This window comes from Leptodactylus fuscus, chromosome 6, assembly GCF_031893055.1.
Source record: "Leptodactylus fuscus isolate aLepFus1 chromosome 6, aLepFus1.hap2, whole genome shotgun sequence".
Taxonomy (NCBI): domain Eukaryota; kingdom Metazoa; phylum Chordata; class Amphibia; order Anura; family Leptodactylidae; genus Leptodactylus; species Leptodactylus fuscus.
The window spans coordinates 53,977,781-53,995,489 of record NC_134270.1 but is presented as its reverse complement, the minus strand read 5'-3'; the positions used below and the strand labels follow the sequence as shown (position 1 = coordinate 53,995,489).

Genomic DNA, 17,709 nt, shown 5'->3' with positions numbered 1-17,709 from the left:
AGAAGGGGTCACAATGTGACAGCAATAAAGGGAGTCTGTCAGCAGCAAAAACGTTATTATTAAATCAGTGGCAGTACCTTATAGTGCTCAAAGCCATGACCATACTCTTAGAATGGGTGCTTAATTTTGCCAAAAAGCAACATATGGATGCACAATCACACTACACAGGATTTGGTATGGTGTAGCCACAGACATGGGCAGAGGACCTGTAAACTAACTGTGTGAAAAGTTCCATAACTTTTTATTTTAAATGCTTTGGAGAAATAAAAAACATTAGTTGCAAAAGTCCAATTTTTTGGGGGACTGCAACAAGAAAGGGAGAGATCTTCCAGGTCACAGGAGAACATGATTCATCATTAGGGTCCATTCACACGGAGGAAAATGGTGAGGAATTTGGTGTGCTAGCAGAAAAAGGAGCCCATTGAAGTCACCGGGAGGCTTTTTTTCAGCACTGAAATTCCACACCAAATTCCTCACCATTTTCCTCCATGTGAATGGACCCTTAGTCCCTTACAGTCGATTACTTTTCCTCTAAATTGTCCTTAAAATTTTTTGGGTTTTTTATCATTTTATTGTTTGGTTTTAGCAAAGCAACGTGCTTATCAGAATTGCTAACAGATATATTTTATCATATAAGGCAATTATAAATTTGTCAAAGTAATATTTTTGGAAGTTAGAAATAAAAAAAAAAAAAGAGCAACCCTCGACTTAGATAATCTTTTCTTATAAGAATCAGTTTAAACATTTCTAAATTTTTGAATTACAAAATCAAACGTACGGCAAATTATTTTTGCTCCTTTAAAAAAGATACAGTACAGAGATTACCATACATAATAGATACAATATTTGAATTTTTTTTTTCAAATTTCTTTAAATTAAAACAGATTTTTTTCATCAACATTTTTTTTTTCAACTCATCAGCGTAACCCACACAAAACAAATTTCATTCAGTAATAGAAAATAGTAAAATGTATATCAAAAAGTCACTTATAGAGATTGAACAGAGAAATTACATAAGCATGCATAATATATTTATTGGTGACATGTAAAGAGATAATGCATTTAAGACACATTTTTAATGTACAACGAATTGGATGCATTATTATTATTTTTAGAAAATAAATGCGTTTTTTTTTTAGTTTATGTTTTTGCTCTATAGGGAGAATCCAAGCTGATTATGATCTGTGAATCTGTGTATTCCTGAATTTTGAATTTTTTTTCCCTTAAGAAAAGCAAAAAAAAAAAAAAAAAAAAAGCTAAAAAGTTGTTTCAGTTGAGCTTATTAAAATACAAGTTCTCTTCTTTGGTGCTGTTTCCAGTTCTGGGTATTAAAATACAAGAAAATAAGAAGTTGTAAACCCTGAAACAAAGTCGCTGTCCTTTCCAAAAAGGATAATTCTTGAAAATTGCAAAAATTTTAATCCCTAAGAAGTAGATCCAATGGAATCTGAATGGAATGTTATGTAACCAGATGAAGCAGAAGGTGAACTTAAAAAGCTGTTTGTACTCCCCTTGTCTTCTACCTTGTTGGGTTGCTCCTGTCCAGTCCATGTATTGCTAAGTCCTGCCTGGCAACTGTTTGAGTCTTCAGAGCTATTTTTGGAGGTTACCTCCTCCAATTTCTGAGATTCAGTCTTCTGAACATGTCTTTGACTATTACGACTTCTTCGGTGGCCTTCAGTATAGAACCTTTTATGGTCATCATGAGGTCTATGATGACCAGGTACGTTTAGAGTACAACTTTTTCCATGGGGGGAGAATCTCCGTAATACCTGTGGCTCTCTTTCAAAGTCCGTCAGGGTAAAATGAGCAAGTGTGGGATGCTGTAGGGCATCAGGAATAAGAGCAATAGAAGAAGATCTTATAGGACCTCTCCTTGGACTAGGCAGAGGAGTGTCATCGATAAAACCGACCACTTCTTCTCTGCTAAAGCACTTAAAGTCATCTTTGTAAAGTTCTTCCAGGGTAAAGTGTTTGAGTGAAATGAGGCTCTCAGAGGCTTTTCGGCACTTTCGATAGGGCAGGCTGGCGTCTTCATGGTACATTATTAGGCTACTGCGTCTTTCACGTCTAGGCAGTGTAAAGAATGAAATAGCAGCAATGTCTTCTGCGGATCCCCAGCCATGAAGGAATGCCGGTATCGGACCCGTGGTAAAAATATCCGTTTCGTCATGGGAATAGCGTCTCGTTGGTGGGACCTAGGATAAATATCGCGTGACACATTAGTATCGTATAGGTCATCATATCACCTCAATAGGACAAGTACACTTTAATCAATGTAGAAAACAAGCAGTCTTCATAAAACATCATGGCTTGGTGTGAATGATAAGGAATATGTTTGTATTTGTAAAAAGGATCTTGACCAACATGAGCATAATCTATATGATATAACCTATTGCCAAAAGACCCATTATAGATCACCCTATATACATATTTTTCACAACATGTGATGAAATGATGATCATTTTTAAAATGTATGAAGGGTAGACCAATGTGAAATAAAGCACTAAGAAATCATTCAAAAACATTCTATATTCACTCCAAAAGACCGAAACAGCGCTGTCCATAGCTGGGAATCTGTTCCTTTTGGAATAGAAATACTAGTTTGGCAATAACCCCGCATCATGTCAGTAGGCTTATTAACTGCGTCATGCATGATGTTAAGGGGGCTGCCCCTAGAGGGCAGCATACAGAGGCACTGTTCTCCTAATTACATCCTGGAGATAGATTTGCATATTTTTTACCCAAATTCCTAATGGAATAGATCAATTCTTGCAAATTTGGTCAATATGTAGTTGGTCTTAGATGCAAACATACACACATTTTTTTCCAAATACTGGAATGTCAATGGCACTGTGGGTAAATATGCAAGCAAAAAAAAATCTATGGCAAGCAAAAATCTATATCTAAGTGTAATTTTTTTTTACCATAAGATTATGATGTATAAGCAGTTCTATTTTTTCTTTTATAAATTTTGTTGAATTTTACTTAAATAACACAAGCCAGATGTAAAATGATAAGACAATGGCACATCAATGCATGCAGATCAAAACCAAAAAGTTGCACGTGTTGAATTAATAAATTGAAGCTTTATAGACCTGAAGATAAAAAAAAAAATTCAGGTTAAAGTTTCCACTGCCAACAAATTTTTTTCAAGCCTCTGGAGAATTTTTTGAGACGGGGGTGAGGTACACGAGAGAGATGGATGGTATGGGTTTGGTTGCACTTGCAGCTACTCCATTGTAATAAAAACAAAAAGATCTGGGGCAAGAAATAGACCAATCAGAAATTTAGAAAGCAATAGTTACCAAAAATTGACAGACATGTCTAAAAAAAAATAATAATAATAGCGCAAGACACAAGGGCAGCAAAAGTGCAAGCAAATAGTCAAAATGTCATTCCCTTGCTAAAACAAAGCAAAAATTAAATAAAAAATAGTTGTTTTTTTTAATCAAATTAGCAACATAATTTTAGAAATAACTAGAATTCTGTAAAAATAAAAAAAATATTACGTGCAAATTCTTAAATCCCTCTGTGCTGCCATTCTTCATTTTGCCCAGCATAATAATCATGTATACTAAAAATAACAACAAGAACACAATAGTGAGACATTCAAGAAGAAGAATTCCAGACCGAATGCAACATGAAAATTTGAGCAGATTCCGACAAGGTGAAGTAGAAATATTTATATGAAATCTTCCATTGGGATTAAATTATAGAATTGTGGTTCAATCTTTGGATTTATGTTTTCATTATGCATTCAAATCCTTAAAGAGACACTTCAGGAAAAACTGATACACTGTCTTATGTCTAGTACAGGATGAGAAGGTGCTTGATGGTCTACACCAGCTCTTCTGGCCCTCAACTAGGCATAACACAGAATAACTTTTTTTTCTGAAATGTTCCTTTAAATACTTGTTGGGCAAGATTTGAGGGCAAGTCACAAAGGTCAGGTGTGATATATCAGTTATTCATAGTAGCTGTGTCTTGCTCGCAGATACTCTTACAGCTAGGATGTCTCATAAAGCGGAGCTTCTTGGTCGAATGATGGGTGTGTGCAGTTAACAGGGTGTCTAATATGTCCTTTCATGGAGCCTCCTCGGTCACAATTTCCTTTCCACCTCGAAGGAGGAGGTTTCACAGGGCCTGGAAATGATGGCTTAACTTTTAATTGACCCTGAAAAGCCAACAGGACTTCTGAAGAGGAGCCCATAACACGTATAGTGCTTTATTTCTATAGCACAATTACAAATACAAGAAGATTGCCTAATGTAAAGGGGTCAGTCTTGGAATTCAGATAATATGTATGTATTTGGGAACTGCCATAGGCTTGGTTCACATCTGCGTTCGGTAATCCGTTTGGGGAGTCAGCATGGGGACCCCTCCGGACGGAATACCAAACACATTGGCAAGTGGTGAGCAGTTAAAGCACATTGAGCCCATAGGCTATAATGGGGTCTGTGTGCTTACTGTGCGGTGTCTTCACAAGTCATACGGACAGGAAAGTAGATCATGAAGTACTTTTGTGTCCGAATATTCCACGCGGAAAGCACACAGATCCCATTATAGTTTATGGGGTCCATGTGCTTTCATAAGCTCACCACTTGCCAATGAGTTTGGTATTCCTTTCAGGGGTCCCCATGCTGACTCCCCAATTGGATTACCGAACACAGATGTGAACCAGGCCATAGACACGGTCATGCTTATATATCCTCAACTCTCAATTTTCTCCCTACACCGCTTGAATTTTAGACCTTGAGTACAAAGAATTTTCTTCTTTTTTCAATGTCACAATTCCAGAACCTTCACTTATTTATTTTTTCACTGATCGATCTGTATAAGGGCTTGTTTCATGTAGGACAAGTGATATTTTTCAATGTCATTTTTACTTTAATCTGTGGGTCATTATAATTGTAGTGGTACCATATATGTATTATCTTAACTGTGAACTATTTAAAAAAATATTATTATTATTAATATTTGCAGGGGGTTGTATTTTTAAACTTTATTAACTTTTCTATTTATTGTAGCCTTTCAGGCCTTGGTAGGTCCCGGGCTACCTTAACAAAGCATCCCAACCTGCAATATCTTCTGTGGTCATTACTGACAGTGTAATCTAATGGTATCTTCACACGGAATTTTTTACAGGCAGATTTTGACATAAAATCCGCCTGCAAAAACGGCTGCCATTGTCATTGTCTCACTTTTTTCTTCCGCTAGCTAGTAGGGAAAAAAGAAGCAACATGCTCTATCTTGCTGTGGATTCCAGCGTGTCTCGATCCGCAGCTCGAGACATGCTCCAGTTTAGGGCCGCGTCGGAATACCGATGCTGCATCGGCATCCTGTTGCGAATAACCGTGTGGAAAGTTCACAAGACGGAGAAGGTTTCCACCAACTTTTCCTCCATGTGAACATACCCTAAGAGGTTAAATGAGTGGAGACCAATTGTATTTGTTTCTGATCATTGACCTAATGTGGATCTTTAGTGATAACCTAGGAACTGGCGTGGCAGTGCGCATAGTCCTGAAATGTTCCTCTGCAGCACCTCTGTAAAAAGGTAACGCATGAGAAGAAGTTCCTTAAATGTAGCTAAAAAAACATTATAACAGTTGTTACAGAGTCCACACATATACTTTTGGAAAATAACTGTCCAATGAGTGCCGCCTATGGTGGCAATCCTGTAAGTCAACTTTTCTTGAGTCAAGCATTTTCCTGAACGACACCATGCCAGATGTGAGCCTGTACCTTCCAAGAGCCCGTATACTATTTTATATGGGTAGGTTTTATATCCATGTTCTGCTTCTATAACTCTATTAAATTACCATTTGTGCTCAGGAAGAGATGGCCAAAAACAGGTCTCTACAACTCTACAGTTTTTTTCCCATTTTTTTTTTAAACAAAGATGAATCACTGTAAGAAAAAATATTCTGCAACTTTTACTTTGTGATCAATTTGTTACCAGTTCACAGAGACCTATGAAGTCTGTACTGTTTTATCATCTGGGTATAAACAAGAACAAAGGCCTTGAAAATGGTGTTGAATTGAAATATGGAGTATCTTACAAAGGTGCAGATTGGCCAAGCTTTATTTCCATGAAGGGTACTTAAGGTAGACATGGTTAGTAAGATGTCTTATAACCATCTCCTGATCTTCTTCTTAATGTATCCTATAAGACTATGGGCCTAAATGTGTGTCTGTGTCTTGTGTCCCCACAGTCTACCATCAATTACACAGCGTAACTGTATTACTAAGAAGTTTACCTGGAGATAGTGCATTTTATCTTCTTGAGTCTCCTTCACAGGATACATCTGTGGAATTCCCCTTTCTAAAGCTGAAAAGTCATACTTGGTAATACGTTCCATGGCCATAATATCACCGCCATAATTGTAATCATAGGGACGTTCGTATATGAGATCAGAGTGGACACCACCATCAGGACTGTGGTCTGCACAAAATAAAAGAGGTAGAGGTGTAATGTGACTTTCCAGAATGATTTAAAACATATTGTGACTTCCCAGCATTTTCCTATGAGCGCCATTCATAGGCACTTCCATTAATTACATCATAGGCGCCACCCATGAGCACATCATAAGTACCACCCATGAGGACAACATAGGCACCACCCATGAGCACATCTGAAGCACCAGCTTTGAGCACATCATAAGTACCACCCATGAGCACATCACAGGCACCACCCATGAGCACCCCTTAATAACTTCCTAGCACCATACAAATAGTAATTATCCAAGAATGAATGACATCAACTTGAATACAGGGATCTAGACCTACCCCAAAGACCCTGTAGTTATTATAATATTAATATTTACATCTTCCACAATTTCTTAACTCACCTTCATTTTCATCATCATTGGACATGATCGCTATACATTTATCCCATACAGCTTTCACATCTGCCCGGTAGCGGTCACAGGCCCAGAGGAACATCGGCAGAAGAAGAGCTTGAACTACAGAACACCACAAGACACCTAGGACCATCCAGTCATCTGACTTGTCAAACTTCAAACTCGCAAAACTTACAACCTGCATATTAAAGGAAGCAAAACAATTAGTTACATACAAGATAATCTGATATGCTGGGTTATGGGATTAGGCAAATAATCTCCATTGTGTTTCTATTACAAAATCCTTGAAATTGAAAGTCCACTTTTTAACACCATGTCATGTCATCTTTAGCCCCAACATTAAATTCTTAATATATATTAATAGCAGCCATCGGTCAGTTTTTATGATGAGAATTACAAACTCCAACACAATCACATTCAGCCCTCAATATACTAGACTCTCTAATGTTAGATGGGTGGTCCTGGGCTGGAGCAGACAGATGGGCACTGACCACCTGATAACAGAGCACTAGCACAGATTTCTCAGAATGGTGGGGGCTAGAGAAAAATTTCCAACTGCAATAGAAAACTCAGCTCTGCAACGCATAATAAAATCAGCTCAATTTATTCTAATTCTATTAATCCCATTTAATGCGTGTTTTTATTTAGCTCTGTATAAGGTTTTTCATCTCATGATCAAATAAATCCGAGTCGTGAAGTAATTCCAAACTGAACCAGAAGAGGGCAGCATTGGCTTTTTAGTTGCAAAGACCTTGCATTCCTTATTTCCTACCACAGGAGACAATTTGCTTGTTAAACTTAAGAAAATACAGTCACATAAGGTTTCAAACATAAGTAACAGACAAACACAAACATATAACTATGTGAAAATAGTGATCCATGCGGAGGGTTAAAGATAGAGGCGTCCATTAAAGTGTCTCCCCCGACTCTTGTACCATAGTCTTTTCAGACATAAACATTCGCTTTTCATGTTTTATTAAAAAACCCCAGATCTCAAGTGGAGGTACACAGCTCTCCTGCTATTCATATTACATGCACCTGAACTGCTCAACATGATGTAATGTACTTAACTTTGGTGACTACAGCCTAGAAGAACAGCATAAGGAATCAGGCTGACGGTAGGAGCAGTCACAGGACTCAGAATGAGTCTCACTAAGGGATTCCCAAATTATAATACCCCTTTATTAAAGTTAATAACCACAATTCTAGGTTCAAAATTCTGTATGAGATGAGCTCCCTCTAGTGGTGGCTGAATCACTACTACAAGTACCTATTCCATTCACATAGAAACACCATTAGACGTAGTTTCTAGGCGGAATTTGCCGCGGATTTCTCTGTGTGAGTTTTACCCTATTTTTTAATTCTGAAGTACTCTTCAGAATTTTTTTTAAAAAAAAAAAAAAAAAAAAAAAACAGACCCATTATAGTGAATGGAGCCATTCACATGTCCGATTTTTTTATGGACTGATGAAATGTTGAAACGCTTTAATTGTCTCGGCCATGAAAAAAAATTGTGGTATCCGTTTGCCACAGGTACATTGTTGGTTAATGTTGAAAAATAAAGAGGACGTAAAAACACATAGAATTAGCACATGGATTAGACACTGACGGCACAAGGAAATACGCTAGGATGTACAACGTCTGCAAAATGGATATTTTATGTGAACGCCGTAAGGCCGGGGCCCCACGGGCCGGAAATGCCGCGATTTTACAGTACAGGAAAAGTTGATGGGATTCAAGAGAATCCCATGCCCACTTTGTGGTAAAAATCGCTGTGCGGACATGCCATGGCTTCCAAAACCGGCGTAGTTTTGGAAATCACGGCATGTCAATTATATCTACGGAAACGCTGGCGGCTTCCCCGTAGACATAATGGTAACAGAAAGTCTTCGGAGGAAAACAGTGTGAACTTTCCATTTAAAGCACTGCGAGAAGAACCGCAAAGCATTGCCTCCACGGTTTTTCCTGCAGCGCTTTTTGGCTGCGGGTCGTCCTGTGGGGCCTTAGCCTTAAAGTGAGTTAGGGCGGGTTCACATCTGCGCCCCAGTCTCCGCTTTCAGGTTTCCATCTTCTGCTGACAGGAGACGGCAACCCGGCAGACAGTGTCCGCCTGTGAGCATTTTGTGGCCTCCGTGGTGAAATCGTTTTTTTTTTAAACTGGACACAAAGTCCTGCATGTCTGATTTTGTGTCTGGTTAAAAAAAAAATGGTTTTGCAGCGGAGAACACAAAACGCTCACGGGTGCTCAAGAGCGGACACGCTTTCCATCTCCTGTCCAGTTTCTCGGGCAGAAGACGGAAACCTGAAAGCAGAGACCGGGCGCAGATGTGAACCCGCCCTTAAAGTGTTTTTCTCCATTCACACCCAGAGCTGCATCCAATATTATTTTTATTTTCAGTTACTAGAGTACATAGCACTGTGAAAAATTAGACACACAAAAAAATCCAAACTGTAGATGAGCGTCAGCCTGTCTGTCAGGTTAAGGCCCCACGTAGCCAAACACCGCAAAAAAACACAGAAAATGCATTGCATTTTTTCCAGCAGTGTTTTTCATTGGGTTTTTGCGGAGTTATCCTCTGTGTACTTTCAACTCAGCATTTCCATAGGTATAATGAGGTCCACCATGTTTCTGCACGGTTTCCACCCTAAAATTGCATTTTTCAAGCAGAATGGGGGACGGAATCCCCAAATGGGCAATGAGCGCAGGTGTGGACCCAGCTTTAGATGTGACTGGAGTAAAACACACAGTTAGTACAGAATAAAGTATTGAGGCGTAATCTCTCGGTTTTAGTGCGCTGCCTATAGCGTGACTTGTCATGTTCTTCCTGTATTTGCTTTTAAAGGTAACCCGTGTCTTGTACTGTACACGGGCTGCTACATCTTATTATGAATTTTACATTAATCTCTCGTTCAATATTTTATAACACGCTGCTTCCAAAGACAAGTAACCCAAAGGAAATGTAACCGTAGATCAACGTTAGATCTTCACTCTTATATCTTATTGCTTCCATTACCAGCAGAGGTGAGGGGGGTCATACATTTTACTGAACAGTGGCACGACAATACCCACCATGGTTCTGTCGAAAAATAACTAATGTTCACTTGAAATTTATAGCTTTTTCCTCAGTTTGTCATAGACTGTAGACTCAGTGTCAAGCACACACATTTGAAGGGTGCTATGGTTTATTTCCTAGGGGTTATTCAATGTTGAGCCCCTCGATTCATTTTATCTGGTGGGCCCAAAGATCCTCAGCTCGACACTGGCAATAGACACTGCAAAACCGGTGCTACTTTAGAGGCATAGTGGTTCATCATGTGGAGGGGGGTGGAGGGGGAAGAAACACATCTATGGGGGTCCCCCAACCAGGTTATACAAATATTATCAGTATACAGTGACAGTGTAGTGGTATATACCAGCTGTGCACAGGGCTCCACAGACCATTATACTGATTCCAATGCAGGAAACATTTAGTGACTTATAAGTGAAGTCTCTGACATTTCCCGTTTTTTCCATCCAGACCACCATGATCACTTCTTCCAGCAGGGCTTATTTCTGTAAAGTCTATGACATAGACGTCTTTGGCTTCTCACGTTTCCAGTCCCAACCCTGATGCAAACCCACAATTATAACAAATGGAATTTGCCTCCAATCCCTTTCTGCATGGAGCCTCCACGTCTTCTTACTTCTTTCTCTGACTTGCAAGCCACTTCAGGTCTGCATCTTACAAGGCGCTCTGACCCCAGCAAGACACCAGCGTCCCAGTGCAGGAGGCACAATTCTGTAATGTCATTGTCCATGTCTGTGCTGGGGAGGAAAAATCTTAGTTTTGGCCATGGTGTCTTGTGACTGCAGGCCTGAAGTGACTTGTGGCTTACGGAGTGACAGAGCAGGAAGCCAACTTCTTCCTGTTCTGCCACGTATATCAACTATATCAGTGTCCTGCATACACCGACACAGTTAATGGAGCTGCAAATCATATGGTCAAGGGGTGTCCAAAGTTGACATCTCTTTATCATTGGTACACCCAGCAGGGGGACATATGATTCTAACAAGGGGTTTTTAATACTAGACAATGGTATAAAATAACAGAATATCATTACTCAATGTACTAAGGCAGCATTTGCACAGGAGAAGCATTAGTAAGGTATTATTCTTTTTATGATATTATACAAGTTGACCCTTATATGACAATTTTCCTATAGTAGCAACCTATGGATTGGATACAAACAAGGCAAAACCATTCGAAAGGGTAGCATTTAAAAAAACTTTCAGATGAATTTTAATGATAAACTGCTATGTGTACTTGTACACAATTTCTGGCTCTTATATGTATGTGTATTCTGCATTTTCTAGCAGTTTTCCTCTCTGTAGGTGTCTCTTAGTTGTCTCTAAGTAGGTGTCTCCAATAAACTGCATATGGAGGAAGCAGGCTGAAGTGCTGCACTATGATCTTCTCACTCACTCACTCACTCACTCACTCGAAACATCATTTTGGGTAACATAGAAAACTTACTGTTAGTTGCAGCTGCATGATTGTGCCTATGTTCTCGCTCTCCACTCCTCTTCCCCATTCTATAGACTTCTATGGTTATATGTAATTTGATATCTCACTGAGCTGACAGTCCATCTTGGAAACCCGACACATCCAGCAGAGTGATTGACCAGTGTCAGGATCTTCAATATGCATTCTCTTCACTGCAGCATTGTTTACTACTGTTGTTTTAAAGGTTGCCATGCTGGTAAGTGAAGCTTTCTCTGATTGTACAACTAGTCTGAGCGCTAAGATTCTGAACCAAACAGCAGCTGTGGAGGGATATTTAAATTCTGGTCCAAACTTCCCATGTGCCTGCTATTAATGAATTGTTACTAGTTATGTTCCTGTTCACTATTGGTTTGCTGTACTTGCGACTTTAGTTTGTTTACTGGATAACTGCTTGCTTACTGATTTGGCTTTGACTATTAACACCTGGACTTGATTTCAGCTTGGTCATGTTTATTCCTTCTGTTCTGATTTAGATTATACATTATTCTTCTGGTTTGACCAGGCTTATGAGTTTTTTGCTGCAGTTTACTGTTTTGTTTTTAGTCTGAAATTGCACCTATTTTTTGCACTAGCCACTGTTCTGACCACCTGGGCCCAGATCCAGCCAAAACCATCTGGCCTCGCAATGGGTTCTGGTAAAGACATCTGGTTAGCCTAACACATTAGCAGCCAGGGCAGTGTAAGATTTAGGAAGCGTGTTCTACTGCTCTCTGTTATCTGTCAGTTTCCACATTTTTAGTAATTTAAGGTATAAGATTTGATCACCTACATGCCACTTTCACTTGAATTGTATGGATCCTATGTTATCAGATTGAGATTTACAGTAACTCACTTCTTAGGCCCGTAGCTCCGGACTCCCGGCATTCGCTTGGGCCTGATCAGTGGTGGTAACTAGCAGCAGAATGTTAATGCAGCAGAATCTGAGGCACATGTCCGCCTCAAAGTCCTCTTCATTTTCTGCCATGTGAACATGTTCTTAGATGTATGTCTCTATTACAAGAATAGCCCTAAGGCGTTGAAGGTGAGAGCAGTCTCTACCTACTTAAGAACTAGATCAGGTTTCATTTTTCTTTTATTATTTTGGCAATTGGTAGAAAACTTTATAAGTGCAGAAAATCCTGACTGTAAAATTTTGAGTGAACTTCTAACCCTCACATTTTTTCATCTTGGCAGCAGCATTAATTCTATCTATAGGGTTATAGATGTGACACGGAAAAGAGGAAGACTACTAGAATATAACCAGGGAAAGGGTGGAACTGTCATAGAAAGGTGAAAATAAATTGTGCGAAATAGAAGAATTGTGATAATATTGAAATCTGCTCCAATTATATTTGCAGAATATATTAGGCATTTTTTATACAGAATGTGACAAGTGATCTTTTCATGCAACAGATATTATTATCTCGAAATAAAATCGGATTGTTACATCTTGTAAGTACAGATTATTTTAACAATCCAATCTTGAGTAGTCTTTAAGAACCATCAGGGGTGGAGGAAACTCTTTTGCTTGCCCAAGGCAAACATGATGAAATGTGCCCCTCATACTGCCAGTCACAGTGCCCAAAGAAAGCCAGTTATACACTTAAAAGGATGTTCTGGGTTTACCAGTTGGTGACCTAGTCATCCGAGTCCCTGTCAATCAGCTGTCTGAAGAGACCAAGTAACGTCAAAGTGAGCACTGTGGCCTCTTCACATACACACAAAAAAGCCCAATCACAGTGCTGTACCTTGGTGTTGTAGCTCAGTCCATCGCTTGAATGGGACTGAGCTGTGAACAGGCACCACTACTGCTTTAATCAGCTGATCTGTAGGGGTATCAGACCCCATGGATCTTCCATTAACTAGAGAAACCTAATCAAAGGTCATCAATTGATAAAGTCGGCAAAACTCCTGTTATGAAGTTGCTATGTATGCAATTACCAGATTAGCCTTATACCCCAGAAGAACAGGTTAGATCTGCTACCTGCAAGCAAAAGCAAACCCATCAATATTGATCAAACATCTATTGTATATAACCAAGGTAACGAACATAGTCCCATCACCATAAAACAAAGACAGTCTCAATACCGCATTAAAGGGTACAGTCACATCACCCTCATAACAGTAAACCAGACCAACACACATCGACATAATAGCACCAACAAGCACACAGACCTCCCTAAGGGAAAGTTCACACTGGCCGCAACTGGATGCCGTTGCAGTACACCGGCATCCAGTTGCCGCATTCCGCTTCCGATAAGGCCCATATGAATGGGCTTAGATCGGAGGGAGTGTCACGCCTTGGAATTCGCGGTAACATAGGGCAGCTTGCTTCTTTTGTCTGCAAGCAGGAAAAAAAACGCTAGTGGTAAAAAGAAGTGAATGGGTCCCATTGAAATCTCTGTGTATGTGTAGGGGGCCATACAGTGGCTCAGTGGTTAGCACTGCAGCCTTGCAGTGCTGGAGTCCTGGTGTTCAAATCCTGCCATGGCCAAAAAACCATCTGCAAGGAGTTTGTATGTTCTCCCCATGTTTGCATGGATTTCCATCCCATATTCCAAAAAAGATATACTGATAGGGAAAAATGTACATTGTGAGTTCTATGTGGGGCTCACAATCTACATTAAAAAAAAAAAAAACTCAGTGTGAACTCGACTTAAAGAGGACCTTTCATCAGATTGGGCACATGCAGTTTTATATACTGCTGGAAAGCTTTCCCGATCTGTGCCCGGTGTAAAGCGCTATCGGTCCCGGTACCGTAGCGCTTTAGTGTCAGAAGGGCGTTTCTGACACTTAGCCAGGGACGCCCTTCTGCCCAGCAGCGCTATCGCGCTGTACTGTGGAGTGGGGAGGAACGCCCCCTTCCTCTGCTCACAGTGCTCGTCCATAGACGAGTATTATCAGGAAGGGAGGGGGCGTTCCTCCCCGCTCCACAGTACAGCGCGATAGGAGCTGCTGGGCAGAAGGGCATCCCTGGCTAAGTGTCAGAAACGCCCTTCTGACTGTAAAGCGCTACGGTACTGGGACCGATAGCGCTTTACACCGGGCACAGATCGGGAAAGCTGACAGTGCGTTGAATTCAGCGCACTGTCGGTTTTCCAGCAGTATATGGAACTACCTGTGCCCAATCTAATGAAAGGTCCTCTTTAAGAGAGACGGTCACAGAGCCTCCTGCACCATCTAAAGACACTTGTAATATTGAAAGCCACAATGGCCTCATAACATTATTAACCATAATACTCTATAAAGCTAGGTTCCCTTGTTCCATAAATGCAGCTTTTATTGTTGCAGCAGTTTTTTGAGGCAAAACCAGGAGTGGAATGAGCAGAAGATACAAATATAAGTACTTTCTATATTTTCCACATTCCTTTTGTAAACCGGCAAAATTTGCAACTAAAAAAGTTGTGTTTCTGTAACATGGGGCCTTAGCCGAAGGCATCCAGTTGCGGCTAGCTGTTTGAACGCCACTTAATAGTGACAACTGTAGTAGGTTTTGAAATACTAATAATAAAACAACCAGGATTAAAGGTATAACCTATGGATAGGTCAACAAAAATCCTGGAAAAACTCTTTAATGCTAAGGCTCCACGCAAAACAGCGCTGTGAGAAAAACTGCAACGGAAACACATTGCAGTATTTCCTGCAGCGCTAGACAGAAAGTTTCCTACGGCGTTTATGTAGGTATATTTGACATGCTGCGATTTCCAAAACCGCACGGGTTTTGGAAATCGCTTTGTGTCTGCACTGCGGTTTTTACCTCAAAGTGGGCATGGGATTTGCTAGAATCCCGTCCACTTTGCCATGACTGTAAAACGCCACGATTTGGGCAGTGTTTAGAACACATAAGGTTGAGGCCCCATGTGGCATAAACATCACGGTTTACAGTCATTGCGCTGCGGTTTACGGTCACTGCGCTGCGGTTTACAGCCTACTTTCAGTTGTACAGTCTTCCCCAATAAACTTATCCTTTTTCTCTCATGTTATAATCTGTTACATAAATCCTCACCACATTCACACATAGAACGTTTCATTCCATTTCAAGAACTTCTTGATGTGTGATTTGTCTGCCAATGATTCTATATTAAATGTTTTAGTCGATGTAAATTTCACAGTGTAGCAATGTACCCATCTCCTCCTGCTACACCATGCTGTCCGCAGATGGAGCAGCGCGTCTACAGTGACAGCTTCCCTTTAAGTGCAGCCCAAAGCTCTGAAAGTGAAAAGCCAAAGAACTCCACGGCATTGTTCTTGATATTACATTTGCCCAGAGCAGCCTGCGTGTGACATATGACAGGAAATGAATCTGGTAAATATTATCGCTAACATCCCATCTGCAAATTGGTGGCTCAGATGCCAAGACGCCGGTGACTGACGGCAGATCTGATCGACTCATTATTTAAATCTAGCAGCTGGCGGAATTAGAGGCGGGCGTGTAACACAGCTGATTTAATCAGAGAGTTTAGTGGGAGATTAGCAACCCTGAGCCGCAGTCACAAACCGTAAGAAACCGCGCATAATATTGACAGGTTAATCTGGACTTTAACTGGGATTCCTTAAAATCCGATAAAACCTATTGTGCTGTAATCCCTTGTTGAGTGATGTTGGAGCCTACATAGTTTACTTGGTAGAAAACGATCATTACTGAGTTGAGATGAACGGCGGAAACAGAGCGGTTGCGAACCAAAATGAAGCTCCTCTTATTTATCAATCTTTAAGAGCACCACAATGGCAGCCATCCTTAAGAATGTGTGTGGTTCCTTGAAAGTTTTGCTGGTTTTTCATGGGAAGGAGGCACTGGAGGAGCTGGGAAAGGGGTTCCTGTAGTCCATTCTATACATACCGTTATTAAAGTTATTAAGGCCCCGTTCACACTAGGCAAGAGGGGGCTGAATCCACGTCATAATCCGCCCCCTCACAATAGCGGTCTATGTAGATGCTAGCTTACAACATGCCGCTTATGGAAAAAAGAAGCGAGCTGCCTTTTCTTCAGGCAGATTCAACCTGAATCAGCCGCGGCGTCCGCCTTGCGGCAGTACGCTCCAGACTAGCCCCATTCATTTGGGTCTAGTCCAGAGCGGGAAGCTGCCACAGTCGTGGAAGGTGTATTTTGGTCCTATTCTGACACAGCTTCCCGTGTCAAAATCAGGACCAAAATACGTCCCCCTTGCGCCATGTGAACTAGGCCTAAAGGAGGCACACAAGTTCAGATATCCCATTGTTCTGTTGTTCATTGGGAAATCAAGGGTTGAACTCCTATAGATCACATATTGAAGGTATATCGTAAGGTTAGGTCAGCAACAATGCTGGAAAAACTTTTCAAGGCTAAGGCCCCAATCAATCCATGAAATGCTGCGGAAAAGACCGCAACAGAAACGCGTCATGTTTCTTTCCGCAGTGTTTTTCACTTTATGGGAACTTTATGCTTCTATTATACCACCATGGAAAATGCGTTTCCATAAGTATAATTTACATGCTGCGATTTGCAATAAAGCCAGTGTTTATGAAATCACAGAATTTCTGCTGCAGATTTCTTTTTTTTTCAACAATGTGTGGATGGGATTATCCAGAATCCCATCCACTTCGCAGGTAATGTAAAATGCAGCTGATTTGTGTTCGCAATGTGGTGCCCTGGCCTAAAAGAAGTCTGTCAGGAGATTTCGGGATATTAAACCACCAGGATTTCTTTATTGACTGGTGGTTTTGTGTCCCAAACCTGCCTATAGATAAGACTGTCCTTGGTTGGATTTTGAAAAACCCCTTCAAGGCTAAGGCCCCACGGGCTGTAATCGCAGCACTAAAGTGTTGCGGAAAGAACTGCTGTGTGATCGCATTGCGGTTCTTTCCGCAGCGCTTTTCCTCTGCGGACTTTCTCTTTCCATTATATCTACGGGAATTCGCCGACGTTTCTTCAGAAAGTCCAATGAGGAAAACTCTGCAGATTTCTGTGAAAAGTGCTGCGGAAAAAAACTGCAACGTGGGGCCTTAGCCTCAATTTTGAAATGCATGTGCATTGGAACTACATCTCTCAGTTACTATTAAGCTGAGTTCACACTGAGTTTTTTGACGAGGATTTTGGAGAGAAAAAAATCAGGAATTAGGAAATGGTTTTTTGAAGCGGTTTTTTAAACGAGGCATTTTTTGTAGCGTTTTTGTTAGGTATTTTTAGTTTTGGTTTTTTCCTTCAGCACAATGTATGGACCTTGAAAAAACAACTGGTGGTTTTTGCAAAAATAATTCTGCCTCCCATTGACTCCCATTGGTTTTTTCAGGCAGAATCCACCTGAAGAAAGGTCAGCTCACTTCTTTTTTATGCTAACAGAAAA

At 40.5% G+C, this 17,709-nt stretch overlaps 1 protein-coding gene across 1 annotated transcript in view; it reads right to left on the bottom strand.

The window, feature by feature from the left end:
- Positions 1–1,111: 1,111 nt before the first annotated feature.
- Positions 1,112–17,709, bottom strand: part of GPR153 (G protein-coupled receptor 153) — a 51,934-nt gene continuing 35,336 nt past the window's right edge. The window contains exons 4-6 of the mRNA XM_075279975.1: positions 6,852–7,041; positions 6,261–6,445; positions 1,112–2,198 (exon numbers count right to left, since the gene is read on the bottom strand). Of these exons, the coding sequence (XP_075136076.1) occupies positions 1,425–2,198; positions 6,261–6,445; positions 6,852–7,041 (1,149 nt within the window). The 3' untranslated portion in view covers positions 1,112–1,424. The remainder of the gene's footprint in view (positions 2,199–6,260; positions 6,446–6,851; positions 7,042–17,709) is intronic.